Consider the following 14,118-nt stretch of genomic DNA (forward strand, 5'->3'; position numbering starts at 1 on the left):
ATACCCAAAAATATTTCTAAAAAATAACTACTTTGGATCGTAGCTTCTACTGTAAAAATATATAATTTACAATAATCGTATAACAGAATTTTTTCTCTTTCTACTAATTAATCAACAATTTTTCATTAAAAATACTAGACTGGAATGCTTAGTTTTAATTTTATTTGTTTTTAAAATCTACTGCTGACTGTCGGCTGGTTCATTTGCTTGCAAAACCTGAAAAATAAACGAAATTTCTATTAGATTTTTTATTTGGCTATAAAGTGAGTAATATTATAGACAAGGGAAATAAAAGAACGTAAAATATATAAAAGAAATAGGTATTATTTAAATTACAGTTACTGTTCCTACCTAGAGTGAGTTCAAAAACTAGCCTTTTTTATCATCAAATACACAGAAATAAACGAATAACTCCATTAAGAAAAATAATTTAAAAACTTTTTTATGAAACCGACTTCACATAATATACCTTGAAACTTCTGCTGTGTCTAACAAATTCTATGCTGAGAACCTCATCAAAATATAATACTCGAGTATAAACATACACATAGGTCAAATTGCGAACCTCATTTTTTGAACTTGGTTAAAAATGGTGGTTCTTACTTTTGATTTCTATGTATGTATGTTTGACCGCGATTATGTCACGTTTGGCTTAATACATAGTTTGATGCGGTTTTCAGCGCAGTTTTTGACAGATTTAGGAGAAGGTTGTACTTAAGTATATTATTGAAATTGTACCTAAGTACATAGTTTTATTGTAAATCGTTTTTACAAGTCGGTAAAAAACACAAAAAAAATGCTTATTTAGGTACATACCCTCTTAATCTTCTTGCCATACATAGACCAGAATGTGACCTTGACCTCCGTGGGTTTGCCTGTCCTCGCGTCGAACACACGACAGCTGTCAAACGGTGGGCAGTAGAGATGTAGGGAGACTGCCCCGTCTACGTGAGACGGGTTCTCTACTCGGTGGAGGCCTAGGGCATCTGAAAAGATGAGAAGATATATCAAAATCAATGATATAAAAAAATACTTGCATGTTCAATATAACCTAACGCGAAATGTACAAAACTGAAAAAAAACAACCACTTTTTTACCGACTTTTAATAGTCGTTAACATCCTTGGCAGTCGTTACGGGTAGACAGAAGCCAGTAAGTCTGACAGCAGTCTAACCAAGGGGTATCGGGTTGCCCGGGTTGGGTTGAGGAGGTCAGATAGGCAGTCGCTCCTTGTAAAGCACTGGTACTTAGCTGAATTCGGTTAGACTGGAAGCTGACCCCAACATAGTTGGGAAAAAGGCTCGGAGGATGATGAATATATAAAAAATATACTTGCTGGCCCAATAAAGAACCTAGCGATATTTGGTGTACTGTACCTACAAAACTGAAAAAGTACAATTTTCAACCCTTTTTTATCGACTTTTAAAAAGTCGTTAATTAATCAACTTTTGTATGTTACACCAAGTAAGTTTCGCCATACTAGCACCTAGTAATAGTAGAATAGCAAATAACAGCTCTGCAGCAAATACAATTTATCATTAGTTACACCAGTAATTCTGACAGGCGTGAAAGAAACTTAAGACCTTATTCCGTGCAAGTCCTTTAATCTACAAGCTAACGTTATACAATATACTACCTTCATAAAGAGTTTGTATTTCCATTTGCCCAAACGAGCTAATCTCAAGAACTGGAACTTTATTTATCGATTTGAAATAATATTTCATTGAAAAATAGCCCATTTATCGGTGAAGGTAGGTCACGGGCCAGACTTTTCGCGTACATACTTAGAGGTAATAATTTGTATTTTGTTACGTTTCTTTTTTCATTCAGATAAGATATTTCGACTCTACATACTCACCATTTATATAACATACATCGTTAACCTCCATCCTTGTCCTCCCCCTAACTTTCATATCCCTCACATCATATCCCTCTTCATATTCCCGCCCATTTTGACATCTGTCACTGTCACTGTCACGCTTCTGACACCTGTCACATTGACAACTGTCAGTTTGACAGCTGTCATCCGGGCGGTCTATGGTGAGTTCGGATACGCTGTCCGGTAAGTCTTGGCTTTCTGAGCAGCATTTCCTTCGCGATTTGTTGTTGTTTAAAACCTTGACCACTTCCGGTTGCACGTTTTCAGGCCACTCGTATCTGGAAATTGGTAATTATTTCTGTTTTAGTACTTGGGTAATTGGTTTGAACTTGTATTGTTGTTGGTAGCGAAGTAAATGTTTCGCTTTATTATATTTTTGTAAGGAGGTTTACATCGCATGTAAAGATTGAGAAAGGAACTCGAGACACGCGGGTCGGTCGATCATAAGGTTAAGCAATGCTTGGCGTGGTTGGTCCGTGGATGAGTGGAAAGTCTTGGCTGTAATTTCAAAATATCTTTTGCAGTTACCTATTTCTAAGTTTCCAGAAACTAGAAAGTCTGACAACTCGTCTTCTAGCTTAGGTAACAGGGTTAAGGAGGTCAGTTAAGCAGTTACTCCATGCGGCACATAGGTAGCTGACTCGTACATTTGCTTCGATCACAACGAATTCTGTATTTCAACGAAGTCAGTAAGTCTGACACCAGTCTCACCAAGGGGTTACCCGGGTTGACGAGGTCAGATAGGGCAGTCGCTCCTTGTGAAACACTGGTACTCAGCCGCATCCGGTTAGACTGGAAGCCGACCCCAATATACTTATGTAGTTGGGAAAAAGCTCGGGAGATGATGACTACGTCACTATTCAAGAACCTCCCAGAACAGACCAATATTGAAACAAACATACTACAGTTAATAAACAAAACACAAGTTAAGGTCAGTTACATACGAGCCAGTTATCAGCCCTTATGATTACAACGGACGCTTTTGACTCAACGAGATAAAGTCCAAATGCAGTTTTAACTGGTTTTCTGTTGACAATAACTTTATCGGTATTCATGAGTTATTAACTACACAAATTGACCTCTGGGAATTTTGTTTTGGGAAAGTTTTTACCTTTATTTGTGACTAGCTGTTTTCTCGCGGTTTCACCCGCGTCACGTTCGAACTACTGCCTGTACCAGGATAAAATATAGCCTATGTTACTCAAGAAGAGTGTAGCTTTAGAACAGTAAAAGTAAACAGTAAAATTAGTGGTAAGTTACGGAGTTATTAGGGTACTAAAACTGTTTCCTCTATATAATATTAGTATAGAAAAGGCCGTCCCATCGCGCTATGAGAGTGAAGGAATAGTGAGTGCACGTGCGCAAATGATGGGCACTATAATTTATGTCCTGCGCAGTTGGCTGAGCTCCTTACATGAGAACAGCCGCCGTAGCCGATAATCGGCTAGGAGGACATCATAAAAAAGGGTTATGTTTTTGTCACATCTGCCTAACCTTTTCTCTACTAAGCTACATGGAGAGACTGCCTATGTGACCTCCTCAACCCAGTTACCCGGGGAACCCTTGGTAAGACTGGTTGTCAGACTTTCTGGCATCTGACTACCAGTAACGACTATTTTATAAAACTTGAATGAACTTAATTGCTATATTTTATAAATAAAGGCGTGAGCAATGTTTTTCTTTGATGATAACTGAAATACTTTTTTTCTTTCATATTTTGAGGTCAGGTCACTGGTATATTTTTTTTATCTTTATATTATGATTTGACGTTATGATAAGAAAGTTTAATAATAAAAAACGTTGATTACGTCAATATTATAGTGACGCATTGATTATTTTATGTTATTTAAAATAATCCTATTTTTAAGGAATTTACGTCAATCAGCATGGTATGATTTTGTTATCTATTTTAAAGGTTTTTATAATATTTACATAATATTTACATTAATTTTAAAAATAAACTTATATATACAACTTAAATCTATTTATTTTTAAAAAGCTCATAAGCACAGATTGCTTAATAGTTAGTAGGTACGTCCTGAGTTTGTACCGGTCGTTTAATCGTGCCAAGCCTAGGAACTATTGGACCGATTTGAAAAATGTGTTCAGGTTTAGATAGCCCATTTATCAAGAGAGGCTATAGGTTACTTTTATATTCGGGTGCGCGGAATAGTACCTAATAAATAGCCAATAAAAATATTCAGGGATTTAAATTGTTATTAAGCGTTATTTATTATGTAAACTTTTTGTAAATAAGTCTTTTATGAGGATAAATAGGGCCAAACTGAAATACCATATATTTTTATTACGTGTCTTGCAGATGGAACCGCGAGAAACACCTAGTATGCAATGTTTATCTGTTTTGTTAACCATATAATTTATATTATTTTGAACTCGTTACTTATCTAAACTTAAATCCTGACTCAGTTGCATCAGATATTGCATGTTACTACCTAAAAGTTAAATACCAGTGTTATCTATAAAGAGCTTTAAAATAAACAAGCTGTTACCCCGCGGTTTCACTTGGGAACTACTGCCTGTACCGGGATAAAATATAGCCTATGTTACTCGGGAAGAGTGTAGCTTTCCAATTGTGAAAGAATTTTTTAAATGGATTCAAAAGTTTGGAGTCTTTGGGATAAAAACAATGTTTATTTTGCAGGTCTATATTAGGAGCTTCATGTTTTTTTTTTTTAATTTTATTTTTAAATAACTCTTGTTGTAGGGGAATGGGTATCGCACTTTTACATTGGAGCTCTTTTTACCTATTTCGAACTAGGTAAGTTTATGACAGCTTTTTCTTTCTAGCCATAACATCGGCGAAGTTTCTGGGGGTGCTCTCCAATGTACATTGAAGTGAAAGTGCTTAAGTATATTTAGACTTATCAAAAACACACTACTTTGCTAAACCAACATTTTCTGCTATCTCTGACTATCTCGCAAATATTCAAAAGCCTTTATTTTGACAAAAACTAATGTCAGTTAATTGCCCTTATTTGTAAAGATTAAACTGTTTTGACAGTAACTTTACAGTGTATATTTAGTATTTACAAATATTATTGCTAAGGCAGTGTAAAGTACAGATATTATTTATTTCGTCATCCCCTTATCTGGGAGTCTGACGGTGTGGCATGTTTGTCAGAAACTTCCAGACTTATCTCGTATTGACGTGTTTCTTGTTTTAAATAATAATAATAAAAGCTCGGGGGTATTTACCCATTTGACAATGGAGTTAAAAGGCTTGTTATTGAAAATTCGAATATGTTAAGTCCCTAGAATGAGCAGGGCTCCAGAAAGATCATTCTTAGAACTTAGGAGGTGGGTTTTTGTCAGAAAGAACGCTTTTCACACCAGCAGATTTTCCGTTCGTTTTTCTTATAAGTATACCTACGTGAACACACAAGGAGTTATGTTATGTACCTACAAATCGCTACCCGCCATCAAACGAAAAAGTTTGGCGAGTTTAGAATTAAGTTTTACGTGTGTAATAATTTAAATTACAATTATTATTTTTTCAACTGTAAGACTGTAAGAGTACACTAAAAACTTTTAGTCGGCCAACAGTTTGTTCAGGCTCGTAAATATCAGTATAGAAATCAGGAAATAGTGGTAGGTAATACGCACGTAACAACTATCAGGTATTTGGCCAGTATCAGACTGACTTAACCCTTTGATTGATTCACGTTCAAAAAACCAACCATTTTAGTTTTAGTTTGAAGTGTGCGGCTGCTCTAAAGAGAACTAAGCAGATGATTGGCAAGAAACTACATGGTGCAGTATTTACCTGACTTCCTCAAGACTGCCACTCAAGAGTTTCATAAAGCAGTGTGAGTCAGCATGGTCGTGGATCGCGGAGGCGTGACCGGCTCCCCAGCAGAGGATCATGATGTTGAAGGCACCGTTACCAGCGTCTACCAGGTTACGTGTGTAGCTGAAATATGAGAAATAGCCGTTTTAGTATAAAATCGTGAATTAGATTCCAGGTGAGGCAAGTACCAATGCAAACTCCTCTAAGTTTGTGTGTCCTTACCCCAGCAGGGCCAAGGCTTGCCCGGGCTGCGGGATTGTTCGAAAGAGTACATAAAAGTCTACGAAAGAATATGACGGGTTTTACTTAGTAAAAGTCTGACACCCCTCACGCTGTACCCACAGCGGGAGGAGTCATTTGATGATTTCACATCACAAAAAAAGTTTGTATGTACTTTCTAAGTATATCTCGAACACCAAGGACTCTATGTTTCGGTGGGCACGTTAAAATGTAGGTCCCGGCTGTCATTGGACATCCTTGGCAGTCTTACCAAGAAGCCAGTCTTACCAAGGGGTATTGGGTTGCCTGGGTAACTGGGTTGAGGAGGTCAGATAGGCAGTCGCTTCTTGTAAAGCACTGGTACTCAGCTGCATCTGGTTCGACAGAAAGATGAGTTGTGCAAAGGATCGGGAGATGATAATGGTATTTTTGGTACAATATGCTTTCCTTTACTCACAATTCTAACCATGTCTTGAGGGAATTATTATGCATATAAATGTAAAATGTTTTTGTTATTTGGTGATAATATTTGTAGTTCTACCGGTTTCATTGATATCACCCATAGTAAAAAGTGTAGAAAACTACATATTTATGTGAAGTATTGTGAAGTTTTTTCTATCTATGCTAAATAGTTTTGTTCCTAAAGGTTCCGAAACAGTAGGCACCGATTTGAAAACATCATTCACTGTTGGAAAGATACCACTATCCCCGGGTGACAAAGGCTTTACTTTATGCGGGTAAGGGTAGTAGCTCAATTGGGACGCGGGTGAAACCTTTGTAAAATCCTATATCTATGCAGGACTTTGACATCACTAATATAAAAGAATTTATAAACCAACATACTATACATAAAGAATTCATATGATAAAAACCAGTTATTTTCAGTTTCAACCAATTTTTCAATCACCGTCACCCATCCAAATATTGTCTGACGGTAGAGCAGCTTAACTTCTCAAGACTATCATATATTTACACGCTAACAGTAGTGAATAAACTTTCCATGGTTAAAATAATAAAGAAAATCTTCAATTAGCAACAAAACAGTTGCTATGTAGATAAGGTTTATCTGAATACAGGTATTAATTATTTATTTATTCTTAAGAAACTCTTTTGATAACTGGAGGGCAATGTTGGTTGTCAAATACTTGGCTGTTTTGTGATACTTTGGTTCGCAAGTGATAATATTAAAATAATAATACTCGCGCACGAAAGATTTCGTACTAGATCAAAAATGAGCAAAAAAATCATATTTGTTGTATGGGAGCCTCCCAAAATATATATTTGATTCTAGTTTTCAGTATTTGTTGTTATAGCGGCAACAGCAATACATCATCTGTGAAAATTTCAACTCTCTATCACGGTTCATGAGACACAGCCTGGTGACAGACGGACGGACGGACAGACGGACGGACAGAGGAGCGAAAACAATAGTGTCCCGTTTTACCCTTTGGGTACGGAACCCTAATAACAAGACGTTTTCACGCGATAACACCCGCGTTCCGTGGGACCTATTGTTCGTACCGGGATAAAATATAGCTACTTATCTAAGTATATTATTCGGGATGAGTGTAGCTTTCCAACAGTGAAATAATCTTTTAAACAGTTTCAGTAGTTTCGGATCCTTTCATTTTGAGCACATTTTGTCCGACTTTTTAAAATAAAAAATATTTATCTTTTATATAATTCGCGTCATAATATCTGAATTTCTAAAAATAATTAATCATTTCAATGCTTGCGTATTTGTTTTTCAAATGGCTAACTTCAGAATTGAATAGTTATTTGGGGAACATAAAAACAAGGTCGCATCTTTAGCAAAAATTCTAGCTAATTTTGACAAAATCAACAAGCCTAAGATAGTGTCATTAAAATATACCACACACGAACATTCTAATAGATAAGATTAACGGTGGAATTTTTTTATCTCTAGATTTTAAACACTAAGGACTTTCGTACATAATAGCTTTTCACACTAGCGTATTTTCCGCTCAGTTTTTTCATACAGCAAAGCATAGGTCACAATCAAGTAGATATGTATATTCCAAGTTTACTGAAAAGCAGTACTTTTCGAACGTCAAAAACAAAAAACAAACGACAGCCATTATAATATTTATTTATTTCGCATGACCAAAAACCTCTGACCTAAGGATATTGCATTCATTGCCATCCACCGTGGCAATGCTGCCGCCAGCCTTGTTGAGCATGCTCCCTGTCTACAGCGATGAGTTTTTAAATGATTTTTACTTTTGGTGTAAATACTTATCTACATCTTTTATATAAGTATATTTTTTGTATAAATTTGTAGATAACTCTGCACATATTTTTGTAGTATAACTAATAAAGAAGTTACTTTCAAATAACTCACCGGAAACGATCAAACTTGGCGAATTTGCTCCAATCCTTCGGGTTAGATTTGTAGCCGAGCATCACTTTCTGAACATCCTGTACGTTGACGTGGTCGCGAGAGAACATCCTGTGTAGCTCCTGTATCAGTATGTCTAGGCCGGTTATTTCTCTGTGAACAATAGTGTAAAATATATAGTATATAGTGGCAAAAAAGGCGTGGTGACCTAGTGGGTAAGGCCGCGTTTCCACTGACGCGGAGCTGGGCGGATAGGAGCTTAGCGGTGCACAAATTGACCAATGACTATGCTTGAAATCTCCGCTCCGCTTCAATGGAAACAGTACGAGCGGGGTGGAGCAGAGCTGAGCGAATATTCATACATCGAGGCGGTGCAGTGCGGAGGACAGCGAGCATTGGGGTGCAGAGCGGAGGACAGCGGGGCGGTACGGAGCGGTGCGGAGCGGGCGGTTCCGAGATTGAGTGTAACTAAGTGCAAAATGCGCGATTCCAAAGTATGCTCCGCTCTGCTCCGCTCACTGACCACTCACCGCTCTTCATCGCTCCTCTCCGCCCCACTCCGCCCAGCTCCGCTTCAGTGGAAACACTGACCACCTTTCACCGCTCTTCTCCGCTCCTCTCCGCCCAGCTCCGCGTCAGTGGAAACGCGGCCTTAAGGACCAACCTCTCAAGTATGAGGGCGCGGGTTCGATCCCAGGTCAGGCAAGTACCAATGCAACTTTTCTAAGTTTGTATGTACTTTCTAAGTATATCTTGGACAACAATGACTGTGTTTCAGATGGCACGTTAAACTGTAGGTTCCGCTGTCATTGAACATCCTTGGCAGTCGTTACGGGTACTTACCTAGTCAGAAGCCAGTAAGTCTGACACCAGTCTAACCAAGGGGTATTGGGTTGCCCGGGTAACTGGGTTGAGGAGGTCAGATAGACAGTCGCTTCTTGTAAAGCACTGGTACTCAGCTGAATCCGGTTAGACTGGAAGCCGACCCCAACATAGTTGGGAAAAAGGCTCGGAGGATGATGAACTATGTATTATTATAATGAAGATACTTACACATCAACTTTCAATGGTCTCTCAATGGGTAGCACTTCCATATCGGCACATTGTGATACCTTGATCTTACAATTGGCATTTTCCACGTCCATATTCGCTGAAACAATTGAAACAAACTTATCATTTTAATACATTGTTCTTCAGCTGAACAAACGTTGTTTTTATACAGAGATTTCTCAACTTATTATAACAATATAATAACGGTCAGACTGATTGTCGGTCCCGGCTGTTCTCATGTAAGGAGATCAGCCAGCTGCGCAGGACATATTATAGTGCACGACTATTTGCGCAGACACAGGTGCACTCACTATTCCTTCACTCTCATAGCGCGATGGGACGGCAATCCGACACCACCGGAGAGAGATAAGGCGCAGGACCGACATTTACGTGCTCTCCGATGCACGGGTGTATCAATCACCAAATTCTAGACTCTTGGCTGTTTTTGAAAATGACTTGAAAAGTAATTTCAGTTTCTTTCAATACGGTTGTTACTGAGCAAGAAGCCATACCTTTGTTGAATGTAAATAAAATAATCTCTAGATTAAAAGTTATAGATTGTCGTCATTCATAATTAATATTATAGATTAAATGATTGACTATTTTCAAAGAAATGATTGACTATTTTCCTTAGGAATAATTTGTATGTTTCTTTTGCAATGGAATCGCAAAACAAAAGTAATTTGGCATTCTTTGGCTGAATCCGCGGGCGGTGCTAACATTAATATTGTTAACTGAATTCGTTTGTTTATAACGTTATACGTTAAAACAGAAGAACCGATCGAAATGAAATTAAACATGGAACGAATTAATATCCTATTTAAAGACGGTTATGGACAATTAACTTATTATTCGCAGGCGCGAATTATTCAGCTTATCGAGTGAGCTGCAGGTTTAATCACGTAACAAGCCCTAGTTTTGGATTTTTCTTAAATCCGCAGAATTTTCCCAATTACGTTGGGGTCGGCATCCAGTCTAACGTGATGCAGCTGAGTAATAGTATTTTTACAAGAAGCAACTGCCTATCTAACATCCACAGACTCAGACTTACTGGCTTCTGACTACCCGTAACGACTGTCAAAGATGTTCAAATGACAGCCAGATGTTGCTTTGTTTTGCGCATAGTTACAAACCGTATATTATGCATATAGTTGTTTATATAAAGATTTATTTATAAGGACTAGGTACCTAAGTTATGTACTATAGGTAAGCTACATAACTTGTCTCTGGAATGTTGGCAATAAGGTCAACTTTATACATAGAGTAAACACTTCCTTTGCGGAAATCATATACTTAGCTTGTTATACCAAAAATGGGGTCGTGTCAATAGGAAAACTTTGTTTATTTGTAATGGATAAATTGGAAAACTACTGGACCCATTAAAAAATATTTTACCATTATCTGCGAGTAACATAGGCTTTCTATTTTATCCCGGTACAGGCAGTAGTTCCCACGGGACGCGGGTGTGAAAAATGGCTAGTGTATTATCTATATTTTACTATCTTCTGCACCCGGACCCTGCAAAAAGCAGCCTACATCTTTTCTCAGGCTCTACACTAATCTGTATACCAGATTTCATTTAAATTGGATCAGTAATTTTGTCAGTTTGGTTTGAAAGCAGCCTAAGTATTTTTTTTTTTTAAACAACTCTTTACTACGAATTTTCATTATTCAAAGTGAACTTACAGTTGTTTTAAGAAAAACGGGCGTCTATGGTTAAGCCTCAAATCATCACTGCACAGTATAAAACAAAGTCGCTTTTTCTGTCCCTATGTCCCGATATCCCTGTCCCTTTGTACGCTTAAATCTTCAAAAGAACGTAACCGATTGTCATGCGGTTTTTTTAATAGATAGGGTGATTAAAGGGGAAGGCTTATATGTATAACTAGCCGTTTTTCCGCGGTTTCACCCGCGTCCCGTGGTAACTACTGCTCGTACCGGGATAAAATATAGCCTATGTTACTCGTGGATAATATAGCTTTCGAATGGTGAAAGAATTTTTAAAAACTGTCCAGTAGTTTTTGAGCCTATTCATTACAAACAAACAAACAAAGTTTTCCTCTTTATAATATTAGTATAGATAACATACACTAAATAGTGGGGAAATACTGTTATCCCGTGCGAAGCCAGGGCGGGTCGCTAGTTAGTAAATAAACTAGCATATTGTTATAAACTCTACCTTTACATCGACTGGGTATCGAACCTGCACTAACCAGTTCTGCATCCAGTTTGTAACCACGCAACTAACTTGGTTAGTTTTTGTAAAGAATTCCAGATTTGTGCGTGATTTATTTTATACTAGCTGTTGCCCGCGGTTTCGCTCGCGTCCCGTGGTAACTACTGCCCGTACCGGGATAAAATATAGCCTATGTTACTCGGGAAGAGTGTGGCTTTCCAACAGTGAAATTTTTTTTCAAATCGGTTTTTTAGTTTCGTAGCCTCAATGGTACAAACAGACAAACAAACTTAAAAATGTTGCCTCTTTATTATAGAGGTATAAGTAGAGATAACTCTATACACTAAATACGCTAATATATAGACGCTAAAGCGTGATTATTTTTATACTAGCTAAGTATATCCTGTGGTTTCGCCCGCATCCCCAAACCGACTTTTTTTTCATATTTATACTGACTTAATGCCATTATTCTTTCTCATTTCAGTAATAATAGTCCAATCATATATGTACTTACATTGATTAGACTGCTTTAGTTACAATTCCTTCATAATACCAATTAAATGTAAAATTATAATGATAAACGCAAAAAATAAATAAGTCAGTCACGCTGAAAACCGCATGAAAACTCCGCATGAAGACTCACAAACGTACATAAATATACAGGTCAAACTGAGAACCTCTTTTTTTCGAAATCGGTTAAAAAACCCTATTTTATTTCGAAGTCGGTTAAAGAACTTCCTTTTTCGAAACCAGTTAAAAAGCTCCTTTTTTTGAAGTCGATTAAAAATAAATACAAACCTATTTTCACAAAAATTCACCAACGCAAAAAAATACAGCAACTCGCAACGGCTTCCAAATTCAGACTGTTCAATACACACAGAAAACTGACAAAGAAACTAAAATCCAATCTTATTTCAACTGATCACTTCACAAGATAAAAAAATACTTATCAATTGTAAAACACTTTAAAAAGAGATAAAAAATATTTAAACAAACTGTCAAAAGAAAGTTTAAACTTTTAATATTTAAGTAAACAACATAAAAGTATGTTTAAAATCAATATATCGTGCGTGCTATCGTTCGCGCGAACAAACTTGGTATACCGTGGTAGGATCGCACGCGCATGTTATAAGCGCGCGAAAGTTACAATTTTAAGGCGCGCGTAGACGGTCCGTTTTGCAAGAATTTTGCGTGATTTTTTTTCGTGTAAAATAGGGTATGTTTTAACCGTTTTTGGTAATATATTTTATTTTTAAATGCTCTTAAAACTATCACAGACATAGCCTAATAAAATCAACTAGATGATTACCTTAAGTAGTCAGAAGCCAGTAAGTCTGACTCCAGTCTAACCAAGGGGTATTCGGTTGCCCGGGTAACTGGGTTGAGGAGATCAGATAGGCAGTCGCTCCTTGTAGAATATTAGTACTCAGCTACATCCGGTTGAACTGGAAGCCGATCCCGACATAGTTGTGAACGCTAAAACCATTGGTTTAACTTTGATGAAAGTTGGCAGTAATAGGTATAGCTTATGTATTACAGTAACATAAAGCTTTTTTATCCACGTGTGGGAAGTAGGACCCTCGGGATGGAAATGCGGAAGCTCAAAAAAAACCGGCCAAGTGCGAGTCAGAATCGCGCACGACGGGTTCCGTACCATTATTTAGAGAAGTATAAGAAAAATATTTATTTTATTCTAGTTTTCAGTATTTGTTGTTATAGCGGCAACAAATATACATCATCTGCGAACAACTCTCTAACTACCCCGGTTCATGAGACGGACGGACAGACGAACGGACAGAGGTGCGAAAACAATACCCATTTTACCCTTTGGGTACGGAACCCTAAAAAGGGACAGTGAATTTCAACTTTTATATACTTTAATTAGCAAATAATTAAGTATATAAAACTGATGTTATAACAGAAAACACGTGAATTTAATTAATTACATACCTATAACAACCATTTACGTATTTTAGGTAGAAGTTTAAAGTCTGCACTGATACTGATTAATTAAGAAAGATAACCATTATGATGGATAATATATTATTGACAAAATATGCTTGAAAATGATGTGCATGGTGACAAGACTTGATACTTTATTTTGACGTTTCATATCAGCGTTTCCGGGTTACTGGGTTGAGGAGGTCAGGCAGGGCAGTCTCTTCTTGTAAAGCACTGGTACTCAGCTGCGTCCGGTTAGACTGAAGCCGACCCCAACATAGTTGGGGAAAAGGCTCGGAGGATAAGGATTATGATATCAGCGTTTTCTACGTCTATCTAAAAAAGCCTATTCTTTAGCCTATTCCTCTCTTCCTATCTTCCTCAAACTCTATCTAGAGTATTTATTTATGTACTTATTTAGAAATCACACACTGGAAACGTGAGTAAACTCCTAAAAACAAGCTTACCAAACAGATACCCGCCCGTGATGTCACTCAGTAACTCTAATTCTATCTACTATTCTTATAATTAAATGCCTCGTTGGCCTAGCTGCACGAGGTCTCGGGTTCGATTCCCAAGTCGGGCCGAAATCGCTTTGTGTGTTTTAGAAACTTTCACAAAGCAGCTCGGAACCTGAAAGTGGGGATTGAATGATACACCCGTGCATCGGAGAGCACGTTTATGTC

General features: G+C 37.5%; 1 protein-coding gene across 1 annotated transcript; it reads right to left on the reverse strand.

Moving 5' to 3' along the window:
* Positions 1-111: 111 nt before the first annotated feature.
* On the reverse strand, positions 112-12,603 carry LOC110374883 (cysteine dioxygenase type 1). The gene is made up of 7 exons (XM_049843791.2): positions 12,290-12,603; positions 9,319-9,415; positions 8,269-8,418; positions 5,664-5,810; positions 1,859-2,157; positions 817-986; positions 112-216 (listed from the first exon to the last, which is right to left on the reverse strand). Exons 2-7 carry the CDS (start codon positions 9,408-9,410, stop codon positions 178-180), a joined length of 897 nt encoding a protein of 298 aa, XP_049699748.2. The 5' UTR covers positions 9,411-9,415; positions 12,290-12,603; the 3' UTR covers positions 112-177.
* Positions 12,604-14,118: the final 1,515 nt, after the last annotated feature.

The sequence above is a fragment of the Helicoverpa armigera genome, chromosome 27 (genome assembly GCF_030705265.1).
Source record: "Helicoverpa armigera isolate CAAS_96S chromosome 27, ASM3070526v1, whole genome shotgun sequence".
Classification (NCBI taxonomy): domain Eukaryota; kingdom Metazoa; phylum Arthropoda; class Insecta; order Lepidoptera; family Noctuidae; genus Helicoverpa; species Helicoverpa armigera.

Excerpts from the sequence above, each read along its gene's own strand:
- LOC110374883 (XM_049843791.2), bottom strand. The coding sequence starts at position 9,410 with ATGGACGTGGAAAATGCCAATTGTAAGATCAAGGTATCACAATGTGCC. Across the intron at positions 8,419-9,318 it reads AGACCATTGAAAGTTGATGT|AGAAATAACCGGCCTAGACA; the intron begins GTAAGTATCTTC and ends TATTGTTCACAG. Across the intron at positions 2,158-5,663 it reads GGCAGTCTTGAGGAAGTCAG|ATACGAGTGGCCTGAAAACG; the intron begins GTAAATACTGCA and ends ACCAATTTCCAG.